Source organism: Lepisosteus platostomus, chromosome 16 (assembly GCF_059453375.1).
Source record: "Lepisosteus platostomus isolate fLepPlt1 chromosome 16, fLepPlt1.hap1, whole genome shotgun sequence".
Taxonomy (NCBI): Eukaryota; Metazoa; Chordata; class Actinopteri; order Semionotiformes; family Lepisosteidae; genus Lepisosteus; species Lepisosteus platostomus.
This window is the reverse complement of record NC_142626.1, coordinates 25,761,448-25,780,325: the sequence shown is the minus strand read 5'-3', so window position 1 is coordinate 25,780,325 and position 18,878 is coordinate 25,761,448. Positions and strand designations below refer to the sequence as shown.

The 18,878-nt window shown below is 40.5% G+C and overlaps 2 protein-coding genes across 25 annotated transcripts in view; one reads left to right on the top strand and one right to left on the bottom strand.

Annotated features, from left to right (window-relative positions):
• Nucleotides 1–18,878, top strand: part of LOC148647083 (NACHT, LRR and PYD domains-containing protein 3-like) — a 1,669,284-nt gene that overhangs the window by 83,697 nt on the left and 1,566,709 nt on the right. The window lies entirely within an intron of this gene.
• The window catches only part of LOC148647098 (ribonuclease inhibitor-like), a 465,740-nt gene that overhangs the window by 116,326 nt on the left and 330,536 nt on the right, over nt 1–18,878 (bottom strand). For all 8 annotated transcript variants that reach the window (XM_088609322.1, XM_088609323.1, XM_088609324.1 and 5 more), the window contains one exon: nt 7,349–7,522. In XM_088609322.1, coding sequence (XP_088465448.1) covers nt 7,349–7,522 — 174 coding nt within the window. The remainder of the gene's footprint in view (nt 1–7,348; nt 7,523–18,878) is intronic.

The window sequence follows — 18,878 nt, the reverse complement described above, 5'->3', positions numbered from 1 at the left end:
GTGTGTAAGCCCACCCCGGGGCTTAAGCAGCGATGCTGGCGTTCTTGGGATGGTGAATTACTAATCAAGGAAGGGGTTTTTGAGGTCTCGTTCCTTGCCTGTGAACAGTGCTGGGTAAGTCCTCTCTAAAGGCTCTGAGAGACATTTAGATCTGGAGGTAACAGACGCCCGTAGATGAATGAACAAACGAACATGTGTGCTAACTGATGGTTTGAGAAAGTTTGTGGAAGGGTCCGTTTATATATCGGAAAAGTGCAAGTTGACGGAAAAGAAGGAGAAAAATATGAGAAAAGCTGAGTTTGTCAGAGGGAGTTTGGGGCGAAGACGCCTGTAAAGAAAGCATATGCGTATTGATTGGCAAAAGCACAAGGATGTAGCTGCCACCCTGGTGTACAGCCGACACCAGTGTTGGCAGATACATGAGAAAAAAAAGAGAAATTGGGACATGACTACTTAAAAGTGTGTTTACAGGAAAAACAAAAACCCGAGAGAAAAGATACTTTACTCGCTACGAAAGAGTATGAACAAAAGCGAAAAGAGGCAGTGCAGGAGAATCAGAAACTAAAGGAAGAATTAGTTCCTGGTCGCACTGCACTAGTTAATGTGTTACAACCGTCAACTAAATTATACCCTGCTCTCCCATAGGGGAACAGACAGGAAGGAAATGAAAATAATTGGGATCAATTCCCACAGTGACCATATGGAGACGGGGGGTCTGAGTGGGATGACACCTGGTACGAGTGTGATGGAGACGGAACAGGGACTCCCGTCTTAAAGGGAGGGCGCCCGCAGATCTGTACTCTCACCCGAAGTGGGAAAGTACTTGATGTAGTGGGGGCTGGCGCTGTTGATGACAGCGTCACTCTAACTGTCTCGCACCCCGTCGAGGGGGTCCGCACTCACACCTGCCTTCCCTGATTCCTCCATACAATCAAATCCAAAACCGGAAGATATTGACCGGTGGGCTAAAGTACCGCATCAGAAATTAGGAATGCAGCGAACCTGGAGTGCACTTCAGGAATTAAAAGGATTCATGTAGAAGTGAAACAAGAATACAGTACATTGTAGTACGAAGAGAAAAATATATTCTTGATGTGTATGTGTGTTTTATGAATTTGTGTGCCGGCATGTATGTGTGTAACTGTGAGTTTTGGTATACTAAATAACGGTGCGAGTGTGTTTAGCCAGCGGGACTGGCTAGAGACATAACTAAAGAGACTTGACGAAAATCAACTTAAGGAGATTGGAAAATATAAGAGCGTCTGAAACGTATAAGTACAGTACAGGTGGACGTAAAAGGAGTTAGATAAACAGTTTTTGTATGTATATACAATAAGTTGTAATAGTGGAAACAAGTTGGAATTATTCGAATGTCTCAAAACCAGACATGCTGAAACGCTGTAGGTTTAGAATCGAGACTGGGGAGAATAAACAATCTTGTGAGAAGATCTGTTTACCTAACGATTAGATCCCTTGTAGCCTCCCTAAGTCTGTCCCAGTCCAGTGCATAAAAGGAGTTAAACCTAAAATGTACTGTAAATGGGGTGTCAGTTTCTCTGTTATGGGATACTGGAGCACTACTGTCATGCTTGTCTCACTTCACAGTGTGCTATAGAGTAATGTATATGGGGAGACGGCAGGTGACCACAGGAGTATTGGGGCAGCAAGTTTTACTTGCTGAGTACCAGATTTTAACATTCACGTGCACTTATCACGTGAATGTGGGTGGTTTTATCCCAGATCTATTTGGTTGGAATATTATGCATTACAAAGAACGACTAACCAGAACAGGGTATCACGTGGCTTCAACTGACTGTGATCACTCAGTATGTTGATGGTATTCTGAGTGCTTCCCCTGACGAGGAAACCCACAAGTCTGAGTTGCTTCAGCTTTAGAGTGTCTAATAGTAAGCAGTTATGATAAGGCCCTTTTGTGTCTAGCATTGTGTAATTTTAATAGGGCCTGGGTGCAATGTTTTTACGAGGTGAGCACAACTTTTAACGGATCTGCTTAAGGGGGGAGTGCAGTACAAGGACAAGATTGCCTTGGTTCCAGCAGCAAAAGCCGCCTGTAATAATTTGAAATAAGCTCTCTTACAGGTGCTGAGACTGGGGTTTCCTCAAATGGATCAACCATTCCTTTGTATGTAAGTGTGGAAAAAGGGTTCTGGGCAGCTGTGCTGACGCAGGAGCATGAAGGTAGGCACTATTATACCATTAGATGTTGTAGCCAAAAGGTGGGGGACTGTGAAAATTTTAAGAAAATGTAATACTGTTTACTGATGGGTCCTCTCTGATGCATGAGGAAGAACAGAGAACAGGCTGAGCTGTTACAACAGAATTCGAGGTGCTAACGATTGGAAAAATGTCCCTCCACTGCCTCAGCGCAGCAAGCCAGTTTAGAGCACTGATGGAAAATTGTAAAAAGAAAGATGATAAAGGGTTACTGTATATGTATATAATGTATGTATTTGTTGCATGTAGGCCGCAATTCTGGATGGCTATGGAGAAATAGGATTCTCTCACAACGGTAGGGACTCCAGTTAAGAATAATGGATTTGTCTCTGAACTGATTTGTAGTTTTACAGCTGCCGACTGAAGCAGCTGAAGTAAGGTGTAAATAACACAAAAAATAAAGAATTCCAGTAACTCAAGGTAACAACTGCGCAGATGCAGATGCCAGGCGAGCGGCACTGGAAGAGCAGGAGTCTGAGACTCCTGTGAAACTTCTATTGGGGAAAAGAGAGAATTCAGGTTGAGGACTTTAATAGATTTTTAATAGTGGTGAAGAAAGATGTGAAGACGGGTGTTTGAATTTAATCCTTTCTGTATGAGGTTTAGACTTCTAAGTCACAAGCTGGGGTTTATGGCAGGAAAGGGGGTTAACTGATAAGGATTCCAGATGCAAGCTAGGAACCCCCCTGGGTGTAATCTTAAACTGACCATTTGGCCAGGACCTCGTAAACTGGCCAAATACCATGAACCCCCCTCTTTACCATCAGACCGAGTGACGTCAGAAACGGAGAAGAAGATACTATATAACCCAAAAGTTTGTACCGGTACGGGGAACAATACTTCAGTTTTGTTGTTTCTTGCGGGAAACAAGACTTCGGCTTTATTGTTCCTTGCATGCAATAAACTCATCTGTTTTACTTCATCTTGGGATCCAGAACCTTATTCCTTCTGTTACAACAGTGGTTAGAAAATGTGTAAAGAATGTGGGGTTGTATGATGATGGGGTGGGGGCTGGCGGATACCCAGGTGTATGACAAAGATGATTCCTTGGTGCGGACTGCCCTTCCCCTTGGATACTGATCTAGGGGCATACTACACTGGGAAGGTGTGCCAGGTTGTAATCGCCTCATTGGGGTTAGGTGTAAGTTACATTGCCCCCATCACCCACAGTCTAAAAGACCAACAAAGGAAATATCAACCGAAGGAACACCGTGGGTAGATGCTCTAACTGTGGTCCTGTGCAGTTTGCGGGCTGGAGCAAACAGAACTGTGAGACTGAGCCCATTTGAGGTCATCACGGGCAACCAAAGAAACTCCCTGGAGGCTAAGTTTGGCTAACGGACTGTTGAATTTACTAACTCTCTATTACAGTATCGTAGGTTTGTTAACTGAAGCGGTGCACAGGGCTTGTGAACAGGTGCTGGACGCTTGGGGACCTCCAGTAGAGGGGAGACACGACCGGATACCTGGCGAGTGGGTGTAGGTGAAGAAGAGATACCCTGCAAGATGTTGCAATCCTGCTGGGAGGGAATATCAAGTGCCACTGACTACTGACTGTGCCATCTGAGTGACAGGATGAGATCGCTGGACCCACGCATCGCACTTTCACCGAGCTACGGCACCAGAGACTGAGTGAACAGAAAGAAGGATGTTACCGTTTCTGTGTCTGATGCTTCCTAAGACCAACAGTGTGCTTGTTAGGCCTGAGAAGCATTATTGGGGATATGGTATCAATACATTCTGGGTGTTGGCATATCTATCAGCCAAAAAATTATAATCGGAGTTGGGTCAATATTGGTATTCCAAGATCCTGACGATAGATCTCCACATGGCTGAGGTCTGCGTTTGGGTCCTGGGGTAGGACTTTATGTATTTGTAGGATTAGGATTGTTTTATATGTATAATTGTAACTATCACTTGTACAAAAACATCAATCACATCTTGTTGTAACCGTGGAACGCACAATGTCATGGTAATGCATGCCTGTACATCTAAAAAGGAAAGATCTGCCCTGACATTGTATGTGTAAAAAATAGGCAGTCCTGACGTATGCCATATTTTATAAGGGGGGAATGAAGTAAGACACAAGATATAAAAAGGGTTAACTTAAGTCAGTTCTGCCTGAAAATTAGACTTCTAAGCAACAGGGGTTTATGGCAGGAAAGGGGGTTAACTGATAAGGATTCCAGATGCAAGTTAGGAACCCCCCTGGGTGTAATCTTAAACTGACCATTTGGCCAGGGTCTCTTAACTGGCCAAATACCATGACCCCCCTCTTTACCATAACACCGAATGACGTCCGAAGCAGCAAGGAAGGACTATATAAGCCTAATGTTTGTACCGGCACTTTGAACAATACTTCAGCTTTATTGTTCCTTGCATGCAATAAACTCATCTGTTTAACTTCATCTCGGGATCCAGAACCTTGTTCTTTCTGTTACAACACCGCTGATCTATTCTCTTAGCATATAAGACAACACAAGGAAACAGAGGGAGGTGATATAGCAGGAAGAACAAACAATCAGGCTCTTTATAAAGATGATGTTATTATATACAGCCAAAATTAATATTTTCCTGTTCTCACAGATGTAATCACAGACTACACCAACTTTTCAGAATAGGGATTGATTCTGAAGCAATGTTATTGGGGAATCTATATCCCTGGAGGTCAAAAATAAATTTAATTTACAATAGGATTGGGATAAGATAAAATGTTGAGCAACTGCAATATTCAGAAACCTAGAAAACATATTAAAATGTAATTAAGAGGTGCTAGAAAATCCACTGAAGCAAAACGTCTATAGATGGAAACTGCTGCCTGTCTAATTGTTGAGAAGGATGAAGACGGCAAGAATGAAGGTACTTCCAGGATTTCTGTCTTGTTCCAGACCTTCCTTATGCCTCTCAATGACCATTACTAAAACATCTATTTTATGTGGTTTAAAGTCAGGGTCCCATACTATTGTGATGTCGTGGTTCCACGTGGGCTCATGTCCCCCTCTGCTCCACCCTGCCGGTTTGTCCTGCAACACCTGGGTTGCATACCTGGGTCTCCGGGGTAATGCAACAGGGAACCAGTCGCATGAGCTAAAGGAGACCTCCCTCATCCCAGGCGGCTGAGGTCCCTGCTACGCGAAGGGGGGCAATAACATCACCATATCCAAACTAGCTCCGCTACACTATTTCTATAAACCCATCAAAATGACTATTTCTTTCTTTTTTTCACAATACAAATTCTTGTGATTACTGAATTTAAATTGCAGAATTTATTTTCATAATTCTTTGCTTTGTTCTGCTGGAAGCAAGCAGGGCAGGCAGAAGAAAGTGACTCCTTGTGTTCGAATTTAGACGGACTCTATGAATGAAATCTCATTATTACCCACAGAATTATAAATCAACCACAACATACAAATGTGTAAAAAAGATGGGCAAAATGTGAAAGATTGCATGTTGAGTTTCTCAGTAATGAGATATTAACAAAGAACAACAGTCACAAACAAGAACTTGTATAAAACTGCGTAGCAGTTATTTGTCTTTCTAGATGCCCCCCTTCTTTTTGTTCTATACTTCTGTAGCGGCGAGGCTTATTAATAAGGAAGAATTAAGTGTTCTGAGCCTTCCCAAATGAGGCCCCATTTCTCTGTTCATCTCTGTGGTGCAGCCACAGAGAAACTATTCATTCAGGCTGATTTAAGGTTTCCTAGGACAGCTCCCAAAGGGGAATGCACTTAGCTAAGCCTGGCTATCATGATCAATGGTCATCCATTGGCGCCTATCTGTCTAGGGAGTGCCAGATGGACATCTGGACTGCATTCCTAAGTGTCAGGAGTAAGTGACTCATATCTCACCTTGATCAACCAATCAGGGACTGGTAGGGCTGAGTAACCCACGTGGGACTCTGATGCCCATGGAACTTTCAGCCAATCAACGAGCTGAAGTTCCTCCAGGTAAAAACAGGCAACACAGAGAGCCTGTGAGATTCAGGAGTGGACTTCTGTGGACTTTTCTAAAGGGAATTCAAAGGAGAATTCCAGGGCAGGACAGCCCAGGAGCAGAAGGCTCCCAAGGGCAGGACATTCTCGCAGCGCGCCTCCTGACCATCCTGAGACTCAGCCCGGACAACCACGGAACGGCCAGTGTGTCCGAGTGCCAGAACTTTCCTTTGTTCTAAGAGTCTAGAGCGGAGGTTGCCAGAGAGTAACCAGAGGATCCACCCGAGGTTAGCATCAGCAGCAAGCCTCGTGAACAGGTCGGAACTGTGGACAGCTGAATCACTATTCAGAACTAGCTCTTCATCAGGAACGAACCGGTCCTCTTCCTGACTTGCTGGGACCCACAGTCATCTTTTCTCCTGTGCACAAACTTTGCTAGTTAAAGCCAACACTAACTAGCCGGTCAGTGAGCATCAGCAGCGCACCATCGCAAGCCGCACAGCACAGCCTGGCACGGAGCCAGAGAGCGCGGATTGGACAGCAACAGCCTGCAACTGTTTCTTTGTGCCCGCAGGAGATCTGAAACCCCAGAAATTGGATGAGTATTCAACTTCAATGCATTACAGCTCGAGAATTCAATTGTTATCCCAACCAGTTGATATCAATTTAATTCCTAAGAGTTATGTACTTGTTTTGAGTATCTAATGTAGAAGTTATAACCAAGTGCATTTACGAAACGGTCTAAATGAATGATATACTGAACGTATGTCCTCTTGATATGTGTAACACTTCGTAACTGATTGAATATATACCTTTTGTATTCTGATAACCCTCTCGATAAGAACTGTTAGGTTTATATGCATATTTTATGTATTAATAAATGTATCCTCGTGTATTAGTACCTGTGTGTGTGCGTTGTTTGAGTTATGTCGCATGGTTGGATTCTAAAGCCATCAAAAGAATTAACTTTGTGATTTACTGCTACAATTAATAATTGTCACAGTAAATGCCCAAACCCTACAGAACTGGTGCCTTCAGAGAGCCACTACATTTACATTTTGGCTATGGCAACGTTACACTTCCGATGTATTTTTCTAATGCATGTGAACAGGGAATATTGTGTGTCTCAGGATATCTAAATAAAACAATAACATACAAAGAAATAACCAGTGTTCACTTACCGCAGTGTTATTAATTTACAGTTGGGATCCCTCGGAGCTGCAGACAGCAGTTTCACACCTGAATCCCCCAGGTTATTGTGACTCAGATCCAGCTCTCTCAGACTGGAGTGTTGAGACTGAAGAGCAGAGGCCAGATCTTCACAACATCTCTCTGTTAGTTCACATTTCACCATCCTGCAAACACAAAGACAGGAGCACAGCTGAACATCTGCACAGCTCATCCACATCTTTCTTTCTAAGTCTTCACTACAGCACCCAGCTCAGCAGTAATATACAACATCATGTCATTATCCATCTCAGAGTATCCATGGATGAGGATGATGAAGATAACAGCTGCTTCAAATTTTGGGCTCCAGAAGGAACAAGAAAGATGATAAGAAACTGTCAGGAAGGGAGACAGTGGGAAACAGGGAGACACATGGAGCTACAATGAAAAGGGAAACAGAAAGACTTTGACTTTTAACCATAATAAAAATTGCTTCACATTTATTATTATATTTTTTATTATGTCATCTTCTTATAATTATTTTTAGTTAGTTATAGTGTTGTTGTTGTTGTTGTTGTTGTTGTTTTTCTTCAAATAGTTTATTAATCCCAATGTAAATTATCAACATTGGAGTAAGTCAACTGGAGATTTTATTATTGTTGCTTGTAGATATGTTGAGAAAAACAACATTCCCATTTGAAGAAAAAAACTACCAGGGTTTTAAGCATGACAACACATAAAATAAAAATAATAAACAATAATAATGTGAAGCAGTAAACAGCATACACACACACAACCCCTATATACTTATACAAATCCCACTAAAAAGAAAAAAAATGTAACAATAATGAAACTAAACAACCCTTGTCCCTCCCAAAAATATACATCACTGCACACTTTTTACACATGACTCTCTACACATACAGTACTCTCACACGTAACATAGTCAAAACACACCGACACCATCACACAAGAATCTCTACAGTTCAACTGCAGGCACCAGTTATAAAACAATATAAAATAAGAAACAATGACGTGACCCTGCCTAACTTAGGAATTGCATGACTTTAAAAGCTATAAAAAATGAGTTTAGTTAAAAAAAACTTTTTTTGTGCTCAAAAACAGGGTGATTTTTCTTCCTCATGATCAGTTTGTAAACTTGGTAAATAACTTTTTAATTAAACACTTAAAACACTTGAATTTCATGAACATCATATTCTACTATCTTCCTATGGTATGAAGCAGATCAGTGGGTCTTTTTTTCCAATCAGAGGCTGGGAAAATATCTCCCCGTCCACTGCGCTGCGTCAGAGAAGCAGCGGCACTGAGAGAGGGAGGAGGCGCGGAGCTCTGTAATACAGAATGAGCCATCTGCAGCCTGGAATGCCTAAGGCACAGATCGCGTCTGCCTTTATAATTTAGATTTTAAAATTAAGCAATGTAAATCATTTCCTTTGACTTCTAAATCCTTTAATTATCATTAAGGATAGCTACTTTCTCACCAATAAGATCTATTTTTAAACCATTGTTTAAACAAAGCAGGAGCGTATTGTACTTCCTAATGACATAACATGGAAATATTATAGATTTTAATCCCCTTTAGGTTTTTATAATTTAAGCAAAGTGTCATCAAAACAAATACCACAAAACTATTCTCGATTGTATTTCTGAAAGTTATGTCTAACTTAGTTCAATATTTGAAATACAAGTCATTGTTCAAATGTACGTTAAATCTGAGTTTTGGGAAATAAGTAAAATACAAAATTAGTATTTTGTATAGCAATATTTTGCTATCAACAATTAATAACAGTCTTAACTGTTTATAACAACTAAATGTATTAACTAAGGAATAGGGTGGCAGTGTTAAGCATGCTTTTTGTAAGCTTTTTCATAAATAGCACCAGATTTCTCAGTGGCTTTCAAAATTAAATAATGCATGCAAATCTGTGAACTAGAAAGATATCCATCCATTTCTAATGGTGGTGAAGTGGTTAGTATGGCTATCTTGCAGTGCTGGGACCCCAGGTTCAATTCCTGAGGTACAGTATGTGTGGAGTTTGCATGTTCACTCTGGGTTCAAGTGGGTTTTATCCAGGTACTGTACAGATACCTACATACTGGTCAGTGACTTGTCTTATGGGAATACTGGTCCTGATGTGTGTGTGTGTTTCTGTCTGTTTGTCTGCCCTGTGATGTATTCTGAGTATATTCTGCCTTGTGTCCGTTGTTTGCTGGGATAGGCTCCAGCTCCCCTGTATTGGATAAAGAGATTAGAAAATGGATGGAACTAAAGGAATTGTGTAACTATACAGAGGGATTAAACCCACTATGATATGGCAGGATCTCACAGGATACATTATTTTATACTGCTGGCTTAACAAAACAGCTTTTCCACTTCTCTGGTATTTGTATTTAGTCTGTACTTAAACAAATTGCCTCTAAATATAAATATCTTCAGATAATGGCTCTGGATCAGCATCAGCTATGTTTGCTCATTCCTTCAATTTATCTACACCCAACACACAGTTGAATGCTAGCAATTTCACAAAATCTAAAATACAATCCTCATTTCAGTAACTATGTAAACATACAGTCTGTTAACTTTATCATCTTCCTCTGCAGTCTGTAACATCTCCTGTCCATTTGTCAAAAGCATGCCTAACCCTCTTAGGAAGTATCCTTGTCATCAGTGTATTCCTCAACTTTCCCCAAATTATCTTTTTCCTACCTACTGTACATCTCTAGTCTTAACATGCTCCATGAGAACTTACTTTTAATCTGTACCTTTTCATCTACCACATGGTAACAAACAATCTTTGTCTAATTGTACTGTACCTGCAATATTTTGCAGCCTGCAGATAACACTTTCATTTAGTCTAGATTAAACCTTTTCTACTACTTTGAGAAACTGAAAATCCCATTGTAATTTTCATCCCTGTCTCAACTTCTCTTCATTCTTCATTTCAACTATACTGTAACTACAGGAAGTTTCAGGTCCACATTCCACCTTCTCAGTTGTTCATTTATTTCTTCCTCACTGTTCAAAGCTCCTCTTACTTTCTTAACTCTACCGCTAGCAGATCTTTTGTCCATACATCCTCCCTTGCTTCTTTTTCAACCTTTCCATCCTTCTCCTTCAGTGTCTGCAAACTGGCATCTCTAACCATACCTTGAATATCCATATACCTTGCATTTATTTCTAATATACCTGTATGCTGTTATTTTGCATATGTTGTTTTTTTTGCAAGAGCTCTTCAGACACGCTGTTACTAGCCTACAAAAAACTCCTAATGCTTTGCACCCTGCAATAGCTCAGCCTAACTTAAATCCTCAAAAACTGCTTGTCTTAATTGGTTTAAATCACACACATCATATGTAAATACCAGCCATGTAGCATTAAAAAAAGCTTCATTGTGGAACATCACACTGATTTAGTTTATTTAAAGGGAACTAGAGAAACCAGAAGGGCTTCTTTTTCTAGAATTGATGACTGCACATCCTGTTAACTGGGGTAATTAAATCCACACCGAGCAATCTCCAAAATATTCAGAATTTGACAGCCAGAATCCTGATCGGTTTGCATTACGCCTATCTTCAAATCCTTGCACTGGGTTCCTATCAGATTTTGAGTAAACTTCAAAATCCTCATCCTCATTCAGTACCTGTCTGGCTTATTATCTCTACTCCCCACTTTGCAACCTTCATTCATCTGACTCTGGTCTTCTAGCTGTCCTCAAGAATATCTACATTCTGTGGGTGACAGGGTCTTCTCTAGCTACACCCCAGAGCTCTGGATTTGTATCCCCAGTGATATCAGAGTCATCCACCCTGAGTGCATTTAAATATAAACTGTTTTTTAGTGTCTGTATCTGCTTCATTTTCTAACTTTGGTAGCACTTCTAACTGTTTGTCTTTCTTATTTGTATTTACTTTGTAATTTGTGGTCCTCATAACTGTTTTTACACCTGCTATATTATTTTAAGATGCTTAGATATGTACTACATAAAATAAAGTTCAGGTGGGTAGCTGTGTCAGCATGCGTGGGCTGCAAAGGAACAAGTAATAGATTTATTCCATGCTGAAAAACAGAAAAAAGAAAACACAACGTTTTGGCCGTGGAGCCTTCTTCACACCTGAAGAAGGCTCCACGGCCGAAACGTTGTGTTTTCTTTCTTCTTTTTTTAGCATGGAATAAACCTATTACTTGTTCCATAAAATAAAGTTTATTATTATTGTTATAGAGAAACATGATCAGATTTTCCCTGGTTAAGAAAAAAAGATCTAAACTATACTGGTTTGTCACTCTTCTCACACCCTCTTTGCTAAATGGCTTTGTATACTGATCTGATCAATCTAAATGTACATATTTTCTGTGCTTTCCCTATCCTGTTAAATTTATAATTATAATGTCCTTCTTGAAATGAGTGATTTCTAAATACCTGTTTTCACTGTTACCTTCTTGCAGCAACTCTGCGACAAAGTATACACTGATTTTAACTTGACAGCTACTGAGTCCTAAATTCGTCCTGCTACCAACATTGAATAAAAAAAATAAGATTTCTATATTTGTCTTTATTTAGTGGTTCCATTAGTGACAAGCTTAATTACTTTCTTAGAAAAATGTATTTTATGTGTTGCAAAAAAAACCTGACTTGCTTTAACACAATATATTTAAAAATCTTTCCCCTCGCAATTGACCTGAATACTCAACAATTTAAGAAGCCTTCCATGAAACCACGTTTGCTATTAATTCATATAAAGCTTTATTTACACCTCTAACACTTTTTATGTCCTGAATTTTAATTTGCCTTAACCTTTTAGACATGAATTTTAGTTTCACCCTTAAAAAGCTTATGTTTTCTCTACCTTTTGTTTCTTGTCCTACAGAGCTCTTTAATTGTGAAGTTTCCAGCATGTTTACATTAATCTATGCACATTTTAAACTGTTATTACTGATCACCGAATTATTGGATTATGGCTTAATTCACTGTTTCCTCAATTTCTATGGCAAGCAGTGCTAGTGCTGTATTTGGTGCGATCTTTTGCAGCTGAAATCTCACTGTTTAAAAGAATAAGAAATTAGATTGCTCATAAATACAATCACTTATTCCCATGGTTCTCAAACTGTGGTAAGCCAAATTGTTGTGTGCACTGAAAAATTGGGACAGGTTTTCATATTTTCTGATTAAATAAAATGAGTTTGTGTGTCAAATACGCAGCCTACGTACTATGATACAGGGCACGCTAATACTTGAGTGGACACAAGAGGTACTATGTAATTCTATACCACTGTATAGGAATGCGTGATATGAACACAAATGACCAATTGAATTTAAAAAAGTTATCTGCAGCAAATAGGGAAGTAGGAGAATATGCGTGATTTTGGAACAATACCAATCTTGTGACCCCAGGAAAGCATGACAGATAACAGAAAAATATTTAAAAACTGTTCTAAGTTATTCTGAGAAAAATACACCAAGCGTCTCTGTGTTTCACTCCCACGTGCATGAAATAAAAACTTCGGGGAACGGGGAACGGGGAACGGGGAACGGGGAACGGGGAACGGGGAACGGGGAACGGGGAAGCTCTAGCTAGGTAAAACCCAATACTGAGCAAGGAGTGGTGTGTCAGGTTGGTTTAAGTAGGCGGGTGGAAGAAGGTGTGTCTGATTAGTTAATTGGAAACTGCACTGGAATGTGAAGGAGTTGATTAAGGGCGGTGAGTTCTCCAGGGATGTGACGTAACATGTATTATGTGTGGATAAAAAGCTGCTAAACAGCTCAACCTGCTGCCCCTTTCGAATGACACAGTCACTCGTACAATTATTGATATGGCAGATGATGTCGAAATTACTCTGATAGAGCATGTTACGATGAGCAGATGCTTTTCACTGCAATTAGATGAGTCTGTAGATGCCGTTGATTTGGCCAATTTGCACATTTATGTTAGATATGAGTTTGAGGGCATGTCCCAAGAGGACTTTCTGTTCGGTAGGCAACTACCAACAAAAACTACAGGAGAGCGCATATTTCAGCTTCTGAATGAATGTATCGAAGAGAGTGCGTTGGAGTTTGTGAAGACGGTATTAGAGTGATAACAGGCAGACACAGCGGTGTAGTTGCATGAATTAGAGAGAGAGAGTGCTCCAGATATGAAGTGGACGCACTGCAGCATCCACCGCAAGGCCTTGGCCGTCAAGAAAATGCCTGAGGATTTAAAATCTGTTAGAATGTGCTGTCAAACTTGTGAATTGTATCAAGGCTCAACCAATGAATTCACATCTGCTTTGTTCGACTAAATAGACTGACCCATCTCACTGAAATGGTAAGTGCTCAGTGCTATTTTTATTATACGTGTGTGTGAGTGTGAGTGCACGTGCTCATGTTGGTCATTGAGATTTTCTGTGGTTCCTATGAGAAGATGACTTGTAGGTTGTAGTTGGATGCTTTGGTTTGATCAGGGGTGGTACTTGGTCCAAAAAATTTGAGAACCACTGACTTATTCTATATAAATACAAAGTAATTGCTCTCTGAAAATGCTCTTTTTCTTGTTTGTTTTGGAGACCTTGATCGATACTGATTTGAGATGTCAAAAAGCATTTATTTTCTATTTGTATTTCTGCTCCACAAAAATTGTGCATTTCCAACATAACTGTTTGTCGAGATTTTAACTTTATATTTAGGCTAAAATTTCAACTATAAATCTTACTCTAATTACTAGCCGTAAATACTGATGTTTTACTCCCCCTTACCACAAAGATATATTTGTATTGTAACTGGGATTCTCTTTTCTTCTGTCTTTGTCTCCTTACTCTCACCTGCTGAGATCTGGACACGGAAAGGTTAAAGATGGCAACAAGTCAGGCAGCGAGAGGGAAGGTGGCTCCATAACTAACAAATATAATGAATAACGAATGTTTGCCAACTAGAGGAATTCTAGTGAGATCCTGCTCTCCACCAACCCCTCAAACACTCTCCTCCTCGACAGACCCTCCACCTGAGACTGTGTTTATCCTGCTCTTGTAGAAGAGGAGTTGGGTCTGGCCCAGCAGAAAGGCACTGGGTACAATTCTCTTCTTATTGACATAACTCACCCTGAACACAACAGCAGGGCTGCTGAAGGCCAGTCTACTGTTAGAGAAGAGACTCATCATGGGAGTCAGACAGGAGCAGGTGCTACAGCAGTGGAAGTGTGCCTGACTCCCAGCACAGAAATGTAACCATAACCAGAAGTATAACATTAAGTTCATACAGTATATAATACATGGGAAGACCTACTGTAGGTTCTTGATGTAACCAATGTGTTGCCCCACTTCAGTCAATTGCACAACAAAATGAAACCTTTAATTTGGCAGTGCCTCTACCTGAAACAGCTGTGAATCAATCTGTGACTATATTAGGCTTTTCAGGAATTTCAACTGTAATTCTACCAGTAATCACAAGATGACTCCACAAGGTTTCTGTGCCCAGTATATTACAATGAACAAATATCCTCCTTACTTTCTGTAATTTAAATTTTAATTTAAGGAATTCACCAAGTCTCTTAAACCAAAAGAAAAAAATCATTGGCGTGCTCGTCTAAAGGAGAAGTGATGAATCCCAAAGTCTAGTTATTTCACATACTTTTTTTCAAATATTGAGTTCTGACTACAATAAATCAAACGAGAAAAATCTTTATCCTGTGCACACTGTTCTCAGCTGTAAACCAATCAGGTTTACTCACAGCCTGATGACTGAGAAACTTGCTGCCTCTTCACTGCACTCCGCAGATCCCGAATGTTTTCTTTGAGAATGAATCTGGATGCCTAACACATCATCTCCAGACGTTTTTCCAATCCCAATCCAGTCCCTTCTGTTTCTCTCTTTTCCAGATGATCTCTCCTCTTTTCCTCCAGTTGTTAATTAAAATTAAACTCACCCCCTCAGCACACACTAGCCGATCCGTACACTCCAGATCTCTCCACAGTGCTGTCCTGATACTCGCTTTCCAGTTTTTTTTTTTCTCACGGGACAAGTAGCCTCACACCCCCTCCAGTTCAATGAGCACAGGACATGTTTATTTAACCCGGTTGAACTACAATATAACTTGCATTTAATCTCAGTATATTTACATTAATATTATATTCACATACACTACTAAAACAACAAAAAAATATTAACAGTATTTACATAAATGCACACAGAGCTACAGAAGGGACAGACAGACTCTGTCTGCTGGATCTAAAACAGACGCAAACTGCTTGACAACAATTGTAGCGTAAAAGACTTCCCACTGTGGGCTGTCAGCTTTTATTAGTGAGGTGGGACAATGTGTGGGTTTTTGGGAGTGCGGAGTCCACCGGCTTACTGTCTGATATCTCTGAAGGAGACAGTGCCAGTGTGGAATCAATATGTGGGTGAAATATTACTATAAATATTTTAGAAGTGACCAATAAAGGTGTGTCGAGATAAGAACAAAAATTCAAGTTAGAGAGAGAAAAGTTGTGTGCCTCTGCATATTAAGCTTTCGGCACAGTTTTATGATGAACAATTTAGTCAGCCGCGTGAACTTTCAATACAGGGCTCTCAATTTGAGACATCAGTGGTTCAGATGAGATAATAAATATTTTACGCACAGCATTTTACGCACAGGGATGAAAGTTAGAAGGCTGTAATTGCTGGTGTCATGGACCCTCTAGTGGTAACCAGCAGTAGGGCATTAATTTTTATCCGCTGGGTCACAGAGAGAAATCTGTACAGGCTTTCACAGGCAGGCTCTATCCCCACACAATTTTCCAGGGAGTGTCAGGGAGAGACAACAGCTGAGATCGGTGCACAGCCTGTACAGATCTTTCCCCTCAGCTGTGGCCAGAGACCGTTCCTCTAAAGCACGAGACTATAGGAATGTTCAGGGAGATGACCCTACTTTAACAGCATCCCCCAAGATGTAGTCAGACAGAATCTGGCATGAATATCTGCCTGTACACTGCAGTAATATAGTCCCAAATTAGCTCACATCCAGTCTACACAGTGCCAGCAGCCCAGGTCCATGTCCAGCAGGTGGTGTAACTGGGGGACACTGGCTCAGACCAGTTTGCTGGTGAAGAATAAAAAGTGATCCAGTTCTGTCTCCATTCTTGTATTGTGGCTGATGGGTTGTTTAAGAGGGGAGACGCAGTGGAGCAGCGGTTAATATGGCTGTATCACAGTGCCAGGGCCCTAGTTCAATTCCAGACCTATGGAGCTGTCTGCTTGGAGTTTGTACACTATGTTCTCTCTGTGTTCACACTGGTTTCCTCTGTCGACCCCCTGATGGACTGACAACCAGTACCCTGTGTTGGGCCCATTGCTTGCTAGGATAGGCTCTGGCTCACTCATTACCCTGAATTAGAAACTGTGGAGTCAAGGACAGACTGGGCGTCTCCTCCTCTCTCCACACACACAGACAGCTCCACTCCTCCAGCAGACTGAAGAGGAAAGAAGGCAGTGGGGACAGGTCAAACCCACAGGTGTCCAGTAGAAAGAGGACCAGGGAGAGTCTGAGGTCTCCTGCTTGTTTCAGCAGGACACAAGACTGGGCCATGAGCAGTTGATGACAACACTTGAATGTCCTCTAGGGATTTTTTTTTACAGAGCCCTGACATCCTGCTCTCCCCCAGCCATGACCATAATGTCATCAGTGTACTCTGAGTCCCGAATAGTAGGATCAGGGCAGCCCGAGATGGACAAACTCTTGCTGACCCAGTGGAGCTGATATAGAAGAGGCTCAATGGCAAAGGAGTGGAGTATCTCCAAAAAGTAACAGAGTACATCAGGGTATTTTCACAACCAATCTCCAACAGTGATCGCTGGATTTCAAAGGCACTGTAAGGCCATGAGCTTTACTTATTTCTTTCTTTCTTGTTTTTTGTTTTGTTGTACTGGATATTTCTGTCTGGTGAGAGGACACAGTAAGACATATAAGAATCTAAGGATTCTACTGTATACTGTATACGTCTACTATATAATCACTTTTTTTAATTCCAGAGATAATATAAAATGTTTGAGAGAACATCATTCCAGGTGGAAATTGACTTTTTGGCTAGTGGTCTTATCTTGTTACACTAAACTGCATCTTTAAACACAAAAACTGAAAACTAAAATGAAAAAATCTGGGTCCACAAAAAGCATCAAAAAGCATTTCACAGGATATTAAAGCCTTTTGTATTTAAAAGGCTTTATCCCTGGAAATAAAAATATAATTTACAATAGAATAAAATGTTTTTCAACTGCGCTACCCAAAACCCAGAAAACATATTAAAATTTAACTAAGGTGCTATAAAATCAGGTTAAGAAAGACTTCAAAAGATGGAAACTGATGCCTCTCTCATTGTTGGGAAGGATGAAGACAGCAAGAAATGAAGGTACTTCCAGTAATTCTGTCTTGTTCCAGACCTTCCTTATGCCCCTCAATGATCATTACTAAAACATCTGTTTTATGTGGTTTAAAGTCAGGGTCCCATGCTATTTCTCCCAACCCCTCAAAACGACTATTCCTTTCTTTATTTTTTTCACAATACAAATTATTTTCTTTGGCATTACTGGATTTAAATTGCAGAATTTATTTATTTTTATAATGATTTGAGTTATATTAGGTGTAAAAAGCAAGTTAACTGTCCTACCAGAGCTGATAGAATACTAGGTCACTGCTACTGGACCTTGGGCCCAGTCTATCGCACCTATTTTAAAGCACCGCTTCAAAAATCAGATCACGCAATAATTTTGCTTATCACGACTTATAAACAAAAATGAAAAAATATCAAATCAAAAGTTAAAACAGTCAAGGTCTGGTCCGCAAAAGCTATAGAAAGCCTGAGAGCGTGTTTTGAATGTACAGATTGGAATGTATTTAGCTCTGCTTGTGCCCCTTTGGATGAATACGAGTTACGAGTTACAAGTTTATTGTCATTACACTCATATACATGGTATATGGTATAACGAAATGCTATTTAGCTAGCTCTCGGACATAAGTAGTACAAAGAGAAAAAAAACACAACAACAACAACAACAATACAATTGTGTAGCAAAAGAAAGATACAACAGGCAGTGTGCAAAAAACAACAACAGACGATGTGCAAAAAACAACAACAGGCAATGTGCAAAACAACAAAAAAAGTAACAGGTTATGTGCAAAAATATGCATCAACAGAATAAAATAAAGGGTTAGAAATTATGGGGAGTGAGCTTTTGACATGTATGGTAGAGGCAGATTTACAATGTGTGCTTGGGGTTTTGGTAAGAAAGAAAGGAAGAAGGCACTGTGAGGTTCAGATCATAGGTGAGAGGTGAGGTGAGAGTGAAGGTGAGAAGCTGGGAATTTAACAGTTTGATAGTACGGGGGTAAAAACTGTCTCTGAGTCTGGTAGTCCGGGCCCGAATGCTCCGGTACCGTTTTCCAGATGGTAGCAGATCATAAAGTCTGTAGTTGGGGTGTGTGGGGTCTTTGATTATGCTTAGAGCTTTCCTCAAGCACCATCTGTCATAAATGTCCTGAATAGATGGGAGGGTAACCCCAGTGATGGACTGG